The sequence below is a fragment of the Staurois parvus genome, unplaced genomic scaffold (assembly GCF_062004578.1).
Source record: "Staurois parvus isolate SC_StPar_1 unplaced genomic scaffold, SC_StPar_1.0 ptg000007l, whole genome shotgun sequence".
Lineage (NCBI taxonomy): Eukaryota > Metazoa > Chordata > Amphibia > Anura > Ranidae > Staurois > Staurois parvus.
The window spans coordinates 7,791,132-7,811,326 of record NW_028317803.1 but is presented as its reverse complement, the minus strand read 5'-3'; the positions used below and the strand labels follow the sequence as shown (position 1 = coordinate 7,811,326).

The window sequence follows — 20,195 nt, the reverse complement described above, 5'->3', positions numbered from 1 at the left end:
AAAGACCTCTTAATTCAGTAAAAAATGCGCGCAGACAACAAACAATGTGGGTGCACAGTGACCAATGCAAATTGTTTATACCGAGATAATGATACTGCATTCTTTTGCAGACATGGATTTCAATAATCCGGAAAAAACAAAGCATCGCAGATTCCAAAGAAAAATAAACATTACAACAAAAGAACATAAGGAAAATCAAAGCAGTAGAAAGAAAAGACTTATTACAGGATTGATTTTTTCCTTAGTGACAATGACAATATTAATAATCTACAACATAAACTTTTCCAGCAATGCAGAAGTTAACAAGACTGAAGCCCTACATAAGAAAGACACTACACTTATTAGGAACAAAAGATTTTTTCCTAAAGACAGTAACATTAATACAGCTGAAGACTTGCTAGGATATATGTGCATAGGTTATGGTAGAACTTGTTGTTCGGAATTGTATTTCGTTCATAATAATGATATTGAAGTTAGAGCTAAAATAGAGTCTAAATCAAAATTTGTTAAAATGCAAGGATCTTATAGGATCAATAACGAAACTAGTAACTTTGAATGTAATTTATCCGATATGGGATACTGGTTAATAGTTTTAAAGGGAAATGAACCTACTATTTGGTCAGGAGATATTTCCATAGACATGTTAAATACTGGAAATATAGGAAGTTCTAAAACAGATATTTGGTATCAATTACAAAGTTATTCACACTTTCTTGATCCTGAACATTTGAATATAAATGGTAATGAAAAAGAGGACATAGTGAAAATATGGGATTTCCAAGTGACAAGAGCTTTGGTTCAAACTAAAGTCAAAGTAATTGTTACTGTGGTAGATTTGATTGTCCAAGAGATAAAAATATCTCCTCAATCATTAAGACTTGTAGAAGGAAAGGATAATCTGAATTTGATGTGTAGTATACAAATACACCTACCTCAAAATTCATTATTAACTTGGAAAAGGAATGGTGAATTTTTGGGAAGTTTTCTTCATGATAAAACTGATGTTATCCATAAAAGTATTTTTGGTAATTTGAACTGGGATAATGATAACTTTATGTATCATCAAAACACTATATCTATTAATGATACAGGTATATATGAATGCTGCATATCAATAGAAAATTATCCAAAGAAATGTGTAAATACAAATGTAATTGTACTATCCCCTAAAAGAACACAGTGTACGGATAAGAAATTTATTCCAGCCAGTCCCTTCCAAATTAACCATTTCCAGACCAGACTTCTGTTGAGAGAAGGAAAGTTTGTTATTATATTGTGGAACTTTAACATTTCAGAATGGAAAATCTCAACAAGGTTTCCACAATGTAAAGAACATCTGGTTAACATGGAATTAGGTATTGAAAGATGGTTTGGTACTGATATTAGGAATCCTCACAGGAATAAACGTGGTATAGTTGAAGGTATTTTAGGAGGAATAGGTACTATTGGTAGTATTACAAATAGCATGGACATTAGTACATTAAAGTCAGATCTCGAGACAGCTGGTTTAGTGGGAAGCAATAGTATTAAAGTACAAAGAAACTTGAATCAAATATTGGAAAATATGGTGATTAAAACAGCCAATATTATGGGTCCATCTATATTACACTTAGAGAATATTACTCTTAATTTAATGTCAAGTGAACAGCATTCCCATATAGCCAGAGCATGTTTAGAAATTCAGATGGAATATTCCACAAATTTTAAAATAATAGCTCAAGCTTTTCAAAGTGGAATAACTCCTATAGGTATTGTACAAAATTTACCAAGAGAATATGTATATGCCATAAACCATACTGATCTGTGGGTAAATAAGTGGATTGGATGTTATCAGAACATATGTTATAGTTCTTCAATGATTCCTGTAGCAGGAAAAGAACAAATGTTGGTTCCAATCACTGTCTTGGGATTACCAGTTAGCAACACACAGTTACTATATTATCATCTGCAATATACAGATTTTGCATTTACTGATAATAATTTTGAGTTAGAACAATTAGATCTGTCTTCATGTTTACAATTTCAGTCTAAAGTGATTTGTCTACCTAATCAAGACAAAGGTATATTTCATTCTTGTTACCATAACCATACTCTATGTTCAGCAAGGATAGAAAAGGTTAAAACCACTTCTGAGTTAATCTCAATTGTAGATAAAAAGAAAGTTTGTTTTCAAGTTATGTCTGACTCAGAAAGGGTTCAATCCTTCTTCTCTTCTTGTACACATACAGAAAACTTAAGTCGAGGTTTGTTCTGTATAGAAGGAGATATTTCAGCAATAAGTGTTAATGGGATGAGAATGAATTTAACAAACATGCTTATGAAAAATATAAGTGCTCTTCCCATACAGTACAATATATCTCAAGTGGATGAATTCCCATGGAGAGATTGGGCAAATGTTATTCAAAAAGATGAAGGTTTACTGATAGCATTATCAGATGAACTTCAAAAAGCAGAAATATTATTTAAACATGAACAAGGGAGTTTAAAAGATATAGAACATGAATGGTCTGAATTTTCAGGTCATTCTTGGTGGTCAAAATTTAAACGTACTGTATCAATGTTGGGAAAAACTTCAATTGCATCTGCAGCAGGAAATATTTTATTACATCCTGTAATAATTATTTTTATTATCATATTATGTATTATATTTCAATTATGTTTGATGTGTAAAATGAACAGTTTCTATAAGCGAATTAGAAGTGAAATTAGGAAAGGAGATAATCTATTACAAGATATACTTCAGAGGAAAATACTTTCTGGTTATGCTGACTCAGTTACAAATAATGATACATTTGAGATTACTAAATCAAAACCTGAGTGTTTGTGATATAAATGATGTGTGCTTGTTATAAATTAATATGAATTTCATATTTCAGAGGGGAATGTAATATTAATTTTTTAATATCCAAACTTTAATTCGGACTTTAGTAGTTTTTGAAATATATGCTGGCAAAATATATTCCCTCTTAATTGGATGTGAATGTGAGGTTTTGTATTTCAGTGGTCAGATGTGAATTATTTGTGTTTGAGCTAAGGGTAATCAGTAGAGGTTTAAAGTCATGTTTTCTTTTAAAAATACTCATGTAATGTATACCATATTGTGAATTCTTTTAATGAGTCTGAGAGTTTAAATTGTAGTCATAAATCATGGATTTTGACAGTTGTATGTAATATAAGAACTTCAGAAACCTTTTTCATAGTCTGTATGTCAATCATGATAATGACTTGGTGGTTTGAATGGGAACACATGTTTCTATTCAAGTTGGGAGTGATTTTGGGAGTAGTTTTAGAAGCCCGCGAATTTGAAACAAAGCTTAATGGGAGGACCTAATTTCTCATGCATTTTAAGTATGCAGCTTTTCAAAGAACGAGGCAGAAGCTTCTCAGATAGACTACACTTCACTTCATTCACTCACACACAGAGACATTCTTTTCACACACTCTTACTCAAAGCACATGCTTGGACAAAGAACAAAAGAATAGCACATGGTCATTTCTTAAACTAGGCCAAGAAAACTTCTATCTAAGCTATGCAAAAGAACTACATTATTTCCTAATATCCAAGGCAATTTATTCTTTATTTTTATTTCATTTTAAGCTACATATATCTGAATTTACTGTTTTTTATTGACTTTGTATTTTTGGTGTGTGATCAAATAAAGTCACACTGCTCATACTGACCTGGCTTCCATACGGATTTCTTCCCACAACCATCTACAAGAACCTAGAAATATTAATAGAGTTTTTTCATAACTCTGGAAATCTAACACCGAGCAGCTGCATCCAAGCCTTACATCACCAAGTGCAATGCAAATTTTCAGATGCAGTGGTGTAAAGTACGCCACCACTGGACTCTACAGCAGTGGAGTCATGTTCTCTGGAGTGACAAAGCATACTTCTCTGTCTGGCAATCTAATGGATGTGTCTGGGTTTGGCAGTTGCCAGGAGAACGGTACCTGCCTGACTGCATTGTGCCAAGTGCAAAGTTTGGTGGAGGAGGGATTATGGTCTGGGGTTGTTTTTCAGGGGTTGGGCTTGGCTCCTTATTTTCAGTGAAGGGAACTCTTAAGGCATCAACGTACCAAGACATTTTGAACAATTTCATGCTCCCAACTTTGTGGAAATAGTTTGGGAATGGCCCCTTCCTGTTCCAACATGACTACTCACCAGTGCACAAAGCAAGGTCCAGAAAGACACGGATGAGGGAGTTTGGGATGGAGGAACTTGACTGGCCTGCACAGAGGCCGGACCTCAACATGACAGAACACCTTTGGGATGAATTAGAGCAGAGACTGCGAGCCATACCTTCTCGTCCGACATCAGTGTCTGATCTCACAAATGCGCTTCTGGCAGAATGGTCAAACATTCTCAGACACACTTCTAAACCTTGTGGACAGCCTTCCCAGAAGACAACCACCACTAAAACTGCCATAAAATGTTCAATTTTCTCCAAAACACTTAAAACATGCGTAATTTAAATGGAATAGATTTAACTGGAAAAACTTTCTGAAAGAAATATGTATTCTTCAAAGGAAGCAAAAAGTACATTATTAACTACCAATCATAGATTCTTTTAAAAATATCATTTTCCAGAATTGGAATGTTTTATCATTAAAATGTAAAGGCTGCCTAAAGAGAGTTCTGAACCTGTAATTTTTTATGTTTCCTTTATTTATAAGTTTTCCATTAATAAACCAAGTACATGAAATACAGAAAGGATATCACAAAGATAAAGAAGAAGGATACCAAGATATCATATTTTGCTATCTGAAAACAGTAATTTAAGTCTTCAGCAACATAGGCAATTATGTTAATGAAAAGATTATATGATACTAGAAAAAAAAGAGGCAAAAATGATCACATGCAAAGAGTCTAAATACATTGTAATAAAGAATGCAAGCCTTATTATAGCATTTTAGTATTGCCAGAGGTTTTGAGAGGGGTTCCTAAAAGGAATGGTGCCTAGGGAAAAATGTCAGCAAAAGGATAGGGGATTGTGCCACTTACTAACCCACCCTTGAGGGTCAAGTAGATGGTTGCCTTCCTGGTGAACATATTTTTGGATGCCAATTTACCATTTGTGAGGGTCACAGTTAAAAAAAAAAAAAAAAAAAAAAAAAGCATAGCGGTGTCTTTTGGTGGTCTCATCTAAAACTGGAATCAGCAGGGAGGGAGCACCTTTGATTGCTGTACTCAGGATGTTTTAAATGAGCAGGGAACTCTGGGAAGATCTCTCCCTGAAGTCAACAGTGACATTACTGACTCCAAGCCAATATTTAATATGAATCCATTAAACCCCTCCCTAACCAGGCAGCACTGGTGCTTTCCTGTCTACATACTCTCTTGATTCAGTACTCTGTTTATGTTAGTAAATGTACTTCTGTGACCCAAAACAGAAGCATAGTCAAACACAAGGTTTGAGCAGACAATAATACATTTAACATTAACATAATCAAAAAGGTCATGGCTAATGAAACAGATAAGCACAGCGGCAATGTAAATATATTTAAAGGTACCAAATAAACATAAGCACACTATAATACCTTGTTGAATATAATTTAAATACTGTACATATCATAAAATATGACAAACTTTTTTCCAGCTTGCACTTCAAAATTCAGACATTTACAAAAGAGTATAAAGCAGTTCCCAAAATAAATAAATGGAAATGACTGTTTGGGGAGAAAACTGGAAAGACAAAGCATGGTGTTCAAGCTCCTGGGATAGGACTCTATGGATTTGAAACGATTCCTGCTGCAATAATAATAGTTCTGTTTGATCTTCTGTATATGGTTTATCTGATTTATAAGTATTGCCTTCTACTACATTAACCAGATGTCGTATTGTTGAGAAATGCAGGGTTCCTGTTTTTTTCAACAATAACAGAAGCAGTTAGAGCAAACTATTAAAATGCAAGTTTTATTTCATTGCTATGCATCTGAAATCAACACTTAAAGCGGAGTTCCACTTACTCTGTCAAAAAATACAAAAACTGTAGCTGCTGACTTTTAAAAAACAGCCACTTACCTGTCCCTTGGTCCCGTGGTGTGTTCCCCGCAGCTCGTTTCACCGGCCGTCATGTATTCCAGGAGGCCAGCATTTTCAGTGTGGGCACCCGGCTGTGAAACTGCAAGCTATATCCACTGTGCATGCTTGAGTAGCGCTGCGCTTCATGAATGGTCCTGTAGTAAATGGCTGCACAGCCGCAATGTTTGTAAATACTAAACATTTCTGTTTATTGGATAGTCAATATGATATAATATAATACTAACCCTACATATGTACTTGAAAATGAGATAAGACGACCAACAACTGCTTCCCTGATCTATATCCATTTATAAACTGTGTCCATAATGGGATCATTGTGATCCCCTGTGTAAACATAAACTGGGCTATACTCCCAGTCCAGTTTTTGGTTAATTAGGGTGCATTAAGTTTGGTTCCAAATTAAGTTATAATCAAGTGGTATAACAATAAACTAAATCAAGCTAATAACATAACACATATTCATAAATAAAATCAAATATGTGATTAAATAGAAAGAAAAAAAAAATATGCAAATATAATACTAAATAAAGCCATGTAGCTAGATCCCAGGTGCATACTGAACCAAGAGGAACTTCCCCCCAGGTCCACTGTCTCAGCAATTTACCGGTATAGCAACCCTGAAGCTACAGATTCTCTCTACATTGCAGAGCTCTTTTTGGGATCCAACTCACATGTAACCACAGCCATTGATTAGGTTAGGCTAAGTTGCTCCCCGCTCAGAAGTTAATTAGGAGATTTCCTGATGGAAGTTATTCATTAGTGACTTCCTTTGTTGTACTTTACAGTATATTAGGTAATGTGACCTGTCAGATCCACAAAGGAGGTCAGTAATAGAAAACTTCCCTCTGCAGATCTCAATTATCAAGGTCTGGGGGTCCACTCTGCTAGAACTTTTGTACCAGAAAAAAGGTCTAACTTTATAGTATTTGCAAAAATCATGTTCATTGTTTCTACAGTCGGATCCTTGACTGTAAATTACCATATGTATGATTCTGTATGCAATTACATGCAATTATGACCACACAATTGCTATTATATTGTATGTTAATGGAATTTAAATAAAACGATGGTATTTTTTATAATATGGTTTTTGATTTTGGCTTGTTGATTGGTGCTACCTTCAAAGTCCCCATATATAGGGGATATAGGGGATATTCTTTGTCTTTCTAAGGGAAAATACAGCTCAGAAAGAAAAAAAAATAAAAGGGATCTCTCAAACAATTGATAGAAACAGAAAGTAGACAGTCTGAGGTATTTTGTAAGAGGCATGGCAAGTTTTTTGAAGATGGAATTTTTTGTCACAATTTTTTTACATACTTTCCCCAGTATAGTAAAGTATAGTGTGTAGCAGTGATCAGGTATACTGATGACAGTATGTTTAATTTTTTAAATGTAAACTTTTAAAAAAGTTTAAACTTTTTTTTTTTTACATCCTGTCATCAGAGTAGCTCAGAGTGACCATGTTGACACAGTACTACTATGGGGAGGTGATCGGGTATTTTTTAAAACACTATTATTGCTTATAGAGCAGGGCCGGACTGACCATTTGAGCACTCAGGCACTGCCCGAGGGCCCGGGGTCAGTAGGGGGCCCCATGAGATACCCCTGGTACCTTTCATAGGCTTTTTTGGGTGTAGTTTGAGTGTGGGCAAGGACACAGGGGCCCCATGATCCCCTATTGGCCCTATGAGTTGTCAGTCCGCCCCTGTTATAGAGTGAAAATCTCTGTATAAGCAATAACTTTAGCAGTCATGAATGGGTTTCCCATTCACAAACAGCTTGCTTTTGATTGTGATTGGCTAAGCTAATGACATGGTACAGGTAGCCAGGTACCATGTGATTGCTGTGGGACAATCCCAAATCACAACTTTAAGCAAACTATTCATGAATTGAAAGCCATTACATTGTTATCGAGTGTCAGGAGGACACAGCGGTCACAGGAGGATGCACTTAAGCAGAAGGAGACTGAGTCACGTATATATATTTTTTTTATTATTTATTTATTACAGGTACTTATATAGCACCATCAATTTACACAGCACTTTACATGTATGTTGTAAATTTACATCAATCCATAACCCTCAAGGAGCATACAATCTAAGGTCCCTAACTCACATTCATACATACACATACTAGGGCTAATTAGACAGGATCCAGTTAACCTACCATGTCTTTGGAGTGCGGAAGGAAACCGGAGTACCTGCAGGAAACCCACGCAGGTACAGGGAGAACATGCAAACTCCAGGCAGGTGTTGCTATGGTTGGGATTTGAACCAACGACCCTAGTACTGCCTGGCGAAAGTGCTAACCATTTAGCCACTGTGCTGCCCATATATATATATATATATATACATACAAACATACATATGAGACTGAGCCTGCACATGCTGCCTACTGCAGTAAATCTACTGTGCAAATGGTTAACGACCTAAACAAAAGTATGTGGACATCAATCATATGAGAGCAAAAATTTTATTTTTTCTGTTGCATTTGATTGAGTATATTTTCACCTTAGGGTGAATTTCCACTTAGCTCACCTTAGTCTCTCATGAGGATTTGCAAAGTAAAAAATGTACACAGCAAAGGGAACATTCTCTTCTCCTAATTAGAGCTGAACTTTACCAATAACAATTTGATATGAAATAATATACTTTAGCCACATTAATAAATATGCTATCAAATTAATGTGTGATGTAAATTGTCTCCAGCATTTTTCCTGTTTCTTCTTGTTAGAGGCTGCCATGTTTCAGAAGCTCAAAGCCCCTGAGCAGCAATAAATCTTTAGGCTGTCAGCAGATCTGCTTCTAGATTTTCGTCTGTGCCAAAAAATAGAGAGCAAGTGAGCATGTGCAGAGCAGGGTAAGACAATGTATTACTGGATATTAAACAGCATAGGCACTTATTTTTAATGCATTACATAACTGTACCTAGAAAAGGGGATAGCCTGAAGTGATCTAGCAGGACTTTATTTTCTGATTAGAGTTCCAGTGTAACCCTGGAAAAAACATTTCCATAGTTGCAGAGGATTGCTCAATGACCTGACTTTAGGGAAAGTACACTCATTCTTTAATAATCTTTTTATTTGCTAAATATTTTTTGTTCTAAATTTTGATAACTGTGTTACATACAGTACATACATATCCGCAGACCAGCCATCGGGATAACTTTATTTCACTGCAAAAGGCATGTTTTCTTGTTTAGCAACATTTCATATTACAATTTCAGCCACATAACGTGCAGTTATTGGTGAGTCATACCTGGCTGGCCCCTAATTGATGCAGATAAGCGGTAAGGTATACCTATCTTCTAGTACCAAGAGTCAGGACGCAGTGAATACATACTGTATTCATTCAGCAAATATGGTTGCACCTGTGTTCATAGAAAATTACAAAGTATAGACATGGTTTTCAAAGTGTAAACACACAATACTGCAACTCTTTCCCTTTGCATACATGTCTAAAAAAACATTGAAAAGTGCGTAGTTTCTCTTTTAAAATATAACCTTAGTTTGGATTAATGTCATAAACCTAGCTTGTTCCCTTCAGGCTGCCTAGGCTTTAGCACAGACTGGCTGTCAAAATCTGCTACAGAATGCATTTTGAATAACTTGTCCGCTACCTCAATTTTTTATTTTGTTACACCAGCAGCCTATCTGGATTCTTGCGAGAACTTTGACACTGTACTGCACAGAAATCTGATTAGCAATTTCCAGCCTCTCGTATTGTTCTCTAAAGTAATTGAACAGATATATTGCTCCCACTTTGTGAAATTGACCATTTTATATAATAAAATAGTGTGCAACTGGTTGGTGCAGTTTGACATGTGCATTAAATTTCTTTCTAATTCTTATAAAAGAGGTCATTTTCACAATGGGAAATGTGATCCTTTTTTTTTTCCTTGCAATGCGTTGACAGCCAGTAAACGTCCTATACATTGCACTGTGCCTTTCAGTTATATTTGTGTTTTATCTACTGAGCATCATATCTACTTGGTTAAAAGGTTTGAATTTTTGGTAGATTCTGGAAATTAAAAGGAAAAGTATACTTAACATTTTGAGTTATGATGTTTTCACCTTGAATCATTGTTTGTTTGAGTTCTACAAGATCCTACTTTTATTTTATTGAACCAAGAGATACCCTAAATTAGTCAGTGTAGGTGTGGTGAATTCGTTATTAGAATGACTCTTCCTAACAACTGTGGAGCTAAGATAAAAGCCACACTGGGAGTGCTTTGTTTTAAATAAGTGAGTCACCTCATAGGACCTGATTTACTAAACAATATAAGCATTTGAAGAATTGTAATGATAAATATCCATACTAACACTTCCTAATTGTGCAAACAGCATGGCATATGGGTTATTTAGAGCAGCTCCATTTTTTGGTACATAATGCTTTATACCAGTGTCAATGATATTGCTTGTCACCTTGTTTTGTTTTTTTTTTTGTTGAAGGATTTTCAATGCAAATTTTGGATAGGTACTGCAATATACAGTATGTAATGAACATGGAGTGTACCAATACCAGATCAGTTAAGAGATTAAGGCTTCCCAATGTACGTATGAAATTACAAAATATTTATAGTACGTCCAGGTAAGGCTGTTTTTGCTCCTTATATGCAGTTATATTACATTAAAGTGTATGTTATCTTGGCATTTCATATTCCTGGTATTTGCCTGCTGTTCCATGTACTTATGTTAAAAAGTAACTAATATTTTTGTATTCTTTTGTGTGAAATCTCTAGTGGTCCCACCAATCCCCCTGCTTTCCTGTTGCAAACTGACCACACTAAGTATTGAGGCATATCAATCCCAGCCTGTCTGCCCTCTAAAGGTCATGTAAAATAAATAAATAAATTAATTAAAAATAAAAATTATATATATATATATATAGTGATATAGGGGATGCTTAGCTCAGCAGTAGATGCGTTTTTAAGTGAATTTATGCCAGACAGGAACTAAAATTAAGGGCCTGGTAGCCCACTTTTATTAAACAGTAACTGAAAAGTCCTTTTGACACCAGGTTTCCCACACAGGGGTTTCATCTTCACGCAAAATAATACAAATGAAAATGCAAGCCACCTGGCTCTCTGGTTAGCAGTACCTCTTCTTAGTTGGTCTCCCAGATCACTGGCTATTCAGGCTTTCTCAGCCTAGGTGACAGCTGCTTGCTGTTCATACTGCACATTGACTCTTGACAGAGTTTTCCCTGTACCTCAGCTTACTTCCTCCAGAGACTCACAGATTCCCTCCAGCCCCTTGGACTCACTGGCCTCTTCAGCTTCCTCAGCCTCCCAGACCCTCTCTTGGTCTCCCAGACTCTCATAGCTGGCCAGACTTTCCCAGTCCCTTAGGCCCAGAATCCCCCTCACAAGGGTTGTAGTCTCCTTCCAGCTCTCCTGACAGGGCTCTGTCTTCAGACTTGCAGCAATACCAACTGCTATTCCATCTCCACCATCAACTGCTCTCGCAAGCCCATCGTTATAAGGGCTCTGTGCACCTGGGCACACACCCTACTGGTTGTCCACAACACCCGGACACAGGGTTGGAGATTCCATCCCACCCAATACTCTTAAGAATCTCCAAACTATATATAAAATATATATATATATACACACACACACAGATATTTTGCATTTCTGTTCATTATATTTTAAACTTAATGGGTTATTTAACAGATGAGGGTTCACATATACTTTAAAGTGATACTAAGGGTTAATTTTTCTTTAGAATAACAAACATGTCATACTTACCTGCTCTGTGCAATGTTTTTGAACAGAGCATCCCCAATCCTTTTCTTCTTGGGTTCCTCGCTGGCTCCTCTGACTCCTCCTCCTTGACAAGTGCCCCCAATAGCAAGCTGCTTGCTATGGGGGCACTGGTGTGTGCTTGCTCCCGGGCCCCACTCTATATGTTCATAAAAAATATAGAGCCACAGCTTATCTCCCACCCACTCTCTCGTCTTTGGCTCATTTGCTGTGATTGACAGCAGTGGGAGCCAATGGCTCCCATTGCTGTCTCAGCCAATGAAGAGAGACCTGGGACAGTTGAGGCTCCTGTGCACATTGCGGTATTGAGATGGGGCTCAGATAGGTATTGGGGGGGCTGTGAGGGGAGCAGCACACAGAAGATGTTTTACCTTCATGCATAGATTACAAAAAACATTCAGCCTTTAGAAGCACCTTAAGGATTATGTATGTATTTAGGTGTGCTACATTAAGGAATATAAACATACTGTATACAGTGTGCGTGTGTGTATATATATATATATATATATATATATTGTGTGTGTGCATATACAATACAGTGGGGCAAAAAAGTATTTAGTCAGCCACCCATTGTGCAAGTTCTCCCACTTAAAAAGATGAGAGAGGCCTGTAATTGGCATCATAGGTAGACCTCAACTATGAGAGACAAAATGAGAAAAAAAATCCAGACAATCACATTGGCTGATTTGGAAATAATTTATTTGCAAATTATGGTGGAAAATAAGTATTTGGTCAATATCAAAAGTTCATCTCAGTACTTTGTTATATATCCTTTGTTGACAATGACAGAGGTCAAACGTTTCCTGTAAGTCTTCACAAGGTTGGCACACACTGTTGCTGGTATTTTGGCCCATTCCTCCATGCAGATCTCCTAGAGCAGTGATGTTTTGGGGCTGTCGCTGGGCAACACAGACTTTCAACTCCCTCCAAAGGTTTTCTATGGGGTTGAGATCTGGAGACTGGCTAGGCCACTCCAGGACCTTGAAATGCTTCTTACGAAGCCACTCCTTCATTGCCCGGGCGGTATGTTTGGGATCATTGTCATGTTGGAAGACCCAGCCACGTTTCATCTTCAATGCCCTTGCTGATGGAAGGAGGTTTGCACTCAAAATCTCACGATACATGGCCCCATTCATTCTGTCCTGTACATGGATCAGTTGTCCTGGTCCCTTTGCGGAGAAACAGCCCCAAAGCATGATGTTGCCACCCCCATGCTTCACAGTAGGTATGGTGTTCTTTGGATACAACTCAGCATTCTCTCTCCTCCAAACACGACGAGTTGTGTTTCTACCAAACAGTTCTAATTTGGTTTCATTTGACCATATGACATTCTCCCAATCCTCTTCTGGATGATGCAAATGCTCTCTAGCAAACTTCAGACGGGCCCGGACATGTACTGGCTTAAGCAGGGGGACACGTCTGGCACTGCAGGATCTGAGTCCCTGGTGGCGTAGTGTGTTACTGATGGTAGCCCTTGTTACGTTGGTCCCAGCTCTCTGCAGGGCATTCACTAGGTCCCCCCCATGTGGTCCGGGGATTTTTGCTCACCGTTCTTGTGATCATTTTGACCCCACGGGGTGAGATCTTGCCTGGAGCCCCAGATCGAGGGAGATTATCAGTGGTCTTGTATGTCTTCCATTTTCCAATTATTGCTCCCACAGTTGATTTGTTCACACCAAGCTGCTTGCCTATTGCAGATTCAGTCTTCCCAGCCTGGTGCAGGTCTACAATTTTGTTTCTGGTGTCCTTCGACAGCTCTTTGGTCTTCACCATAGTGGAGTTTGGAGTGTGACTGTTTGAGGTTGTGGACAGGTGTCTTTTATACTGATAACAAGTTCAAACAGGTGCCATTGATACAGGTAATGAGTGCAGCACAGAGGAGCCTCTTAAAGAAGAAGGTACAGGTCTGTGAGAGCCAGAAATCTTGCTTGTTTGTAGGTGACCAAATACTTATTTTCCACCATAATTTGCAAATAAATTCTTTCCAAATCAGCCAATGTGATTGTCTGGATTTTTTTCCTCATTTTGTCTCTCATAGTTGAGGTCTACCTATGATGCCAATTACAGGCCTCTCCCATCTTTTTAAGTGGGAGAACTTGCACAATTGGTGGCTGACTAAATACTTTTTTGCCCCACTGTGTATATATATATATATATATATATATATATATATATATATATAAAATTTAGAACATTTATGACGTAGTGGATCACAGCAGCCTTGGAATATTTGCTATATGTTGGATTGTCAGGGTCAGTCCTGCTGCATGCACCCTGAAAGAAGTCATTAAAGTGTTACTAAACCCACAACAGTAAAATCAGTCTGTATATGCAGTAAAGCATGCTTGTTATACTCACTGTGGAACCTAAGGGGTTAATCCTCTGCATTGTGTAAAAAGGCTGTTTGGCCCTGACTTCTCTGCCCCTCCTCTTATTCAAAGGCCCACCTGATAAAACAGATTGAACCAGATTGAACCAGTAGTCACATGCACATACTCAGTTTGATGTGTATTGCTAGACAGGTTTTTTTTTCCCTCTTGGGATAGTGCATGTGATCAGCACAAGGCCAATCAGTACTATCCAGACATAGGGTCAGCAGTCTTTCAGCCTCATAGGGGAGGATGAAAACTCATCCTACAAGCTGTAACCAGTGCTGATACAAGTCACTGATAGAAGTCCCAAGACTGCTCTATCTGCTGATGGGAAAAGGCATTTAGCAGTATATATATATACAAAAATAATTGCACTTCCATGTAGTGTATAATGTGGGAGACCAGATATAGTGAATACAGGGTCCTGGGTTTAGTAAAACTTTAAGCAACTCACTTGCTTTGCAAACAACCACAGCCAGAAGCCTGTATCAATCAATGAACAGCCTACAGATGACAGTACACATGTAACCACATATCAGAGATCATACATTTATACAGGGAAGGATGAACCATCGTAAATGCTCAATATGTCTTATTACATTTGCACATGCATATTGCTATATATTTTGCCTCTATAAATGCTGAAAAACAAAAAAAAAATGCAGAAGTTTTTTTGTCAACCCTGCCAGAAATCCAATGAGCTTTAAACTTTGTCCAAATCTGAAGGGAGTATTTTGGCTGGAACTGAGGTCCTGAGGTTCTAGTAGACAACTTGTTATAAGCTCTTTCTGTGCTTTGTCAACTTTTTTTAACAAGAAAAGGGAAGAAAGGTTTTTACTGTGTTTGTGACACTTCAATGTCTTGGGAAATTTACAGAAGAAACAGTATTCTAGGAGGAATATATAGCCATCTATTGCTAGCTTTAGCTGTTTGTGGTGTGTATTGGATCATCTTATATAGGTTTGTGTTGGGAAAAAGATATCCCCAAATTTAAACATTTTAAGCAAATGGTACACTTTGCTATGGTGTACTATGCTAAAGAATATTTGTACAATCTGAAGCTAGAAGCTGATTGGCTACCATGCACAGCCTCACCAGATTTTGCACTCTCCGGTTTTAGTAAATCAATCCACAGTATTTCAAAGATGAGCGATGTAGCAAGTCTCTTCTGTTCTATGAACATGTTCTCATGTAAGATACACAGGTATGTAAAAACATGCTAATACATCTCCATTATCAGGAAACAAACAAACAAAAAAATCTTATTGTAAATTACAACATACAACAGTAGACAAACAGTAAACAACAAATGTATCGCACCTCAATCTGCTTTAGCCAGTTAGTGCTGACTGCAACATTACAAGATTGTAAATACATTTTGTTTTACAATGTCTAACAAATCTGATTCTTAGGAGTAAGCCCTGGTTCACACTAGATCCTACCTTGAAATCGTGCAACTTCACTTGAAGTCACATGTCAGTGCGATTTTAGGTGCCACATGGATGAGATTTGTGCAACTTCATGCACAGATGTCAATGCAAACTGCATCTGAAATTGCAAAAAATAGGGGTTTTTTTAACAAATTGGTGTGGCACCACAAAGTTGGCTTTGTACCGATTGAAAGGTTCCATCTCCGACAATAGGGAGTGACTTGTCATGCGATTTGAAACTGTGAAATTGCATGACAAGTTGCACCGGTGTGAACCAGGGCTAAAAGTCGAAATAATATTTAATTAATTAAACATAAAACACACATTAAAACATGGTTAAAATCACATATCCAGCAACCTGAATGTCCCCTTTTTTTTTAAACAATATACTGTATAAGCTGCACTCCAGTGAACCTTTGTGTAGTTCAACTGCACAAATGCTGTAAGGCTAGGTTCACATCTGTGCGGGTGGTGCTGCTGCGGATCCGCACCACCCGCACAGAGAACTGCAGACCCGCGGGTGGGTGCCATTAATTCTAATGGCATGCCACCCACACTGGAAAACTCAATCGTACTAGGAACCGAGATTCCCGTGCGGGCTGCGTTTTCATAAGAAGTGCAGGGACTTCTCCTCTGCGTGTCACGGGGCACGGGAGTCCATTCAAATGAATGAGCTCTCATGCCCGCGCAAAACGCAGCCCGCATGGCCGCATATATGCGAACCAGGGCTTACTGCCTCTCTGTTTGTACTCAGCGTACCAGGTTATAATATGCAAGGTCTCTCAGTCATCCAGCAAATGCACTCATACCTGAAAATGTAAGGTTAAGTAACACAGATCCAAGCAAGCATAGTTCCAGGTTGTTATTCAAGGACTGGTCCATGCAACTGACACCGAGTCAGTGTTCAAAAGTTGGGAGCTATCATGGGGGCCTAAACGGGATAAAGCCAAATGCTAATGTTTTTCAAAGGGTTTCGTTCAACCATTAAATACAACTCCAATCCAATCAGAAGTTCCTTCATTAATAATAAACACATGAGAACCTGGCTATTTCACATCATTATAAAGGGTTACGCTAGCAGGAATCTCATCCCTATTTTACAGTATATTATTACATGCCTTATATAATATTTTCAGTGTATTTTAATTTGCACAGTAGAAATGGCCATTAAATTTGGTCCTTTTACATATTTTTAAATAATTACAATTAAGCACCCATCAATACATACATGACCATGAATGTTAACCTTTTTAAACATAAGATGTTGGTGAGAGATGACCAGGTTTTGCAGATGTTCTACTGCAATCTGTTGTCTGGTATCTTCTTAAATCAACTTTAACCACTTGCCCTGCAGAAGATTTACCCCCCTTCCTGACCTGGCCATTTTTTGCAATATGGTGCTGCATTACTTTAACTGACAATTGCACAGTCATGCAACTCTGCACCCAAATGAAATTTGTTTGTCATTTTTTTTTACCACAAATAGAGCTTTCTTTTAGTGGTATTTGATCACCTCTGTGTTTTTTATTTTTTACACTATAAACAAAAAAAGACAGACAATTTTGAAAAAAAAATATTTTTGACTTTTTGCTATAAAACATATCCAGTAAAAAAATAAAACAAATCAGATTTCATCATAAATGTAGGTTAAAATGTATTCTGCTACATGTCTTTGCTAAAAAAAAATCAATACGTCTAAAATAAATTGGTTTACGTTAAAGTTATATCGTCTACAAATGGAGGAATTTTATAAAAATGTTTTTTTGTACTAGTAATGGCAGCAAGCAATGACTCATAGCAAGACTGCAGCAGGCATTTTGACACTGGGGGGGTATATATACTGGAATTTTTTTTGCATACTAGCCGTGACGGTGATCAGTGACTTATAGTGGGACTCTGATAGCCAGTGTCAGAATGCCCACCGTACTAACTGCCACTGACATCCCAATACAACTGATACAATGATCAGTGCTAATAAAAAGCACTGACACTGTACTAATGACACTGGGCAGGAAGCGGTTAACATGAGGGGCGATCAAAGGGTTAACTGTGTGCTGTGTGTGTTTTACTGTATGTGCTGTGTGTGTTTTACTATGTAGACAAGCTGCTTTGTATTGTTCTGCTGTGCAGAGCAATACAAAGCAGCCTGTTCGTGCTGACAGGGGAGAGATCTGTGTTGTTTACACACAGATTTCTCCCCTGTCACTGTTCCTCGGTGATCGCCGGGTGCCAGTGGGGAATCTCCGATGAGGACCTGGTGATCAACAGCTATAGCCACCAATGGTGGCACACGCGCCCCCTACCCAGAAGTTCAAAGTCACATATATACGTGATTTTGCACAGCCCTGCCACCCTGTAGCAGTAGTTCTGCTCTAGGGCGGCCGGGAAGCAGTTAAATTCATTTTTAATCTTTTTTTTTATTTAAAGGAGAACTAAACCCTCCTATCCTTTACAGTCAAAGAAGATGCCATCTTAGCTTGAGTTTGATCTGCAGCTGCCATGGTGCTGCATATGTGACCAGTCATTTGATGGCTTAACAGTGTGGTTGAGCGCACAAGCAACTGGGACAGTTATCATTCACAGCAGGCTTTGAATGTGACTGTTTTTTTAAACAATTTAATTGATGGGTCTGGTTCCACTTTAAAGTGATGTTAAAGCCATTTCTCCTGTGTTCTGAGAACAGCTGCACATAAGGCTGTATCTCTAAACAGGAGCACGCAGGAAATTGAAACTCTGGTCAGACTTCATAGGTCCTGATGGGCATAGGGGCCTCCCACATACCTGAAGTAGCATTGCTTGGCTGGGGCACAGTTAGAAGAGCAACAACAGAGGAATCTTCAAAAAGAATAGCTAGAGCATGAACTGTAAGTCCAACTATAAGCATTGGCTTTAAAGTCACTTCCATGTAGATATTTTGAATTTTTGTTTGGCAAGTTGGCCATATATAATATATAAGAGTCATGGGTATTTGTAATTTTTCCAGACATTGAAAAACATAAGGAATGGATTCAGAATGTCTATATACCCACTTCCTCCTGAAGATTTACCCCCCTTCATGACCAGGCCATTTTTTGCTATACGATGCTGCTCTACTCTAACTGACAATTGCACAGTCATGCAACACTGTACACAAATTTATATAATTTTTTTCCACACAAATAGAGATTTATATTGGATTTATTTGATCACCACTGTGTTTTTTATTTTTGTGCTATAAACAAAAAAAGACTGAAAATTTTGAGAAAAAAATAATATTTTGAAATTTTTACTATAAAACATATCCAATAAAAAAAATAAAATAAAATGTCTTCATAAGTTTAGGCCAAAATGTATTCTGCTACATGTCTTTGGTAAAACAAAATCCCAATAAGTGTATAATAATTGGTTTGCATGAAAATTATAGCATCTACAAATGCCGGTATATATACTAGAATTTTTTTTTTATGCTAGCCGTAATGGCGATCATTGACTGTGGGACTGTGATAGCCAGTGTCAGAATGCCCACTGTACTAACTGACACTGACATCACCAATGACACTAATACAGTGATCACTGCTAAAAAAAATGCACTGACACTGTACTAATGACACTGGGCAGGAAGCGGTTAACATGAGGGGCGATCAAAGGGTTAACTGTGTGCTGTGTGTGTTTTACTGTATGTGCTGTGTGTGTTTTACTATGTAGACAAGCTGCTTTGTATTGTTCTGCTGTGCAGAGCAATACAAAGCAGCCTGTTCGTGCTGACAGGGGAGAGATCTGTGTTGTTTACACACAGATTTCTCCCCTGTCACTGTTCCTCGGTGATCGCCGGGTGCCAGTGGGGAATCTCCGATGAGGACCTGGTGATCAACAGCTATAGCCACCAATGGTGGCACACGCGCCCCCTACCCAGAAGTTCAAAGTCACATATATACGTGATTTTGCACAGCCCTGCCACCCTGTAGCAGTAGTTCTGCTCTAGGGCGGCCGGGAAGCAGTTAAATTCATTTTTAATCTTTTTTTTTATTTAAAGGAGAACTAAACCCTCCTATCCTTTACAGTCAAAGAAGATGCCATCTTAGCTTGAGTTTGATCTGCAGCTGCCATGGTGCTGCATATGTGACCAGTCATTTGATGGCTTAACAGTGTGGTTGAGCGCACAAGCAACTGGGACAGTTATCATTCACAGCAGGCTTTGAATGTGACTGTTTTTTTAAACAATTTAATTGATGGGTCTGGTTCCACTTTAAAGTGATGTTAAAGCCATTTCTCCTGTGTTCTGAGAACAGCTGCACATAAGGCTGTATCTCTAAACAGGAGCACGCAGGAAATTGAAACTCTGGTCAGACTTCATAGGTCCTGATGGGCATAGGGGCCTCCCACATACCTGAAGTAGCATTGCTTGGCTGGGGCACAGTTAGAAGAGCAACAACAGAGGAATCTTCAAAAAGAATAGCTAGAGCATGAACTGTAAGTCCAACTATAAGCATTGGCTTTAAAGTCACTTCCATGTAGATATTTTGAATTTTTGTTTGGCAAGTTGGCCATATATAATATATAAGAGTCATGGGTATTTGTAATTTTTCCAGACATTGAAAAACAT

General features: G+C 37.9%; 1 protein-coding gene across 1 annotated transcript; it reads left to right on the top strand.

The window, feature by feature from the left end:
- The first annotated feature begins 858 nt into the window (after nt 1–858).
- Nucleotides 859–2,827, top strand: LOC149474287 (uncharacterized). The gene has a single exon (XM_089668535.1). It carries the CDS (start codon nt 908–910, stop codon nt 2,825–2,827), a length of 1,920 nt encoding a protein of 639 aa, XP_089524661.1. The 5' UTR covers nt 859–907.
- The last annotated feature ends 17,368 nt before the right edge of the window (nt 2,828–20,195 follow it).

What these genes read in the sequence shown, in the direction of transcription:
- LOC149474287 (XM_089668535.1), top strand. Translation starts at nt 908, where the DNA reads ATGTGTAGTATACAAATACACCTACCTCAAAATTCATTATTAACTTGG.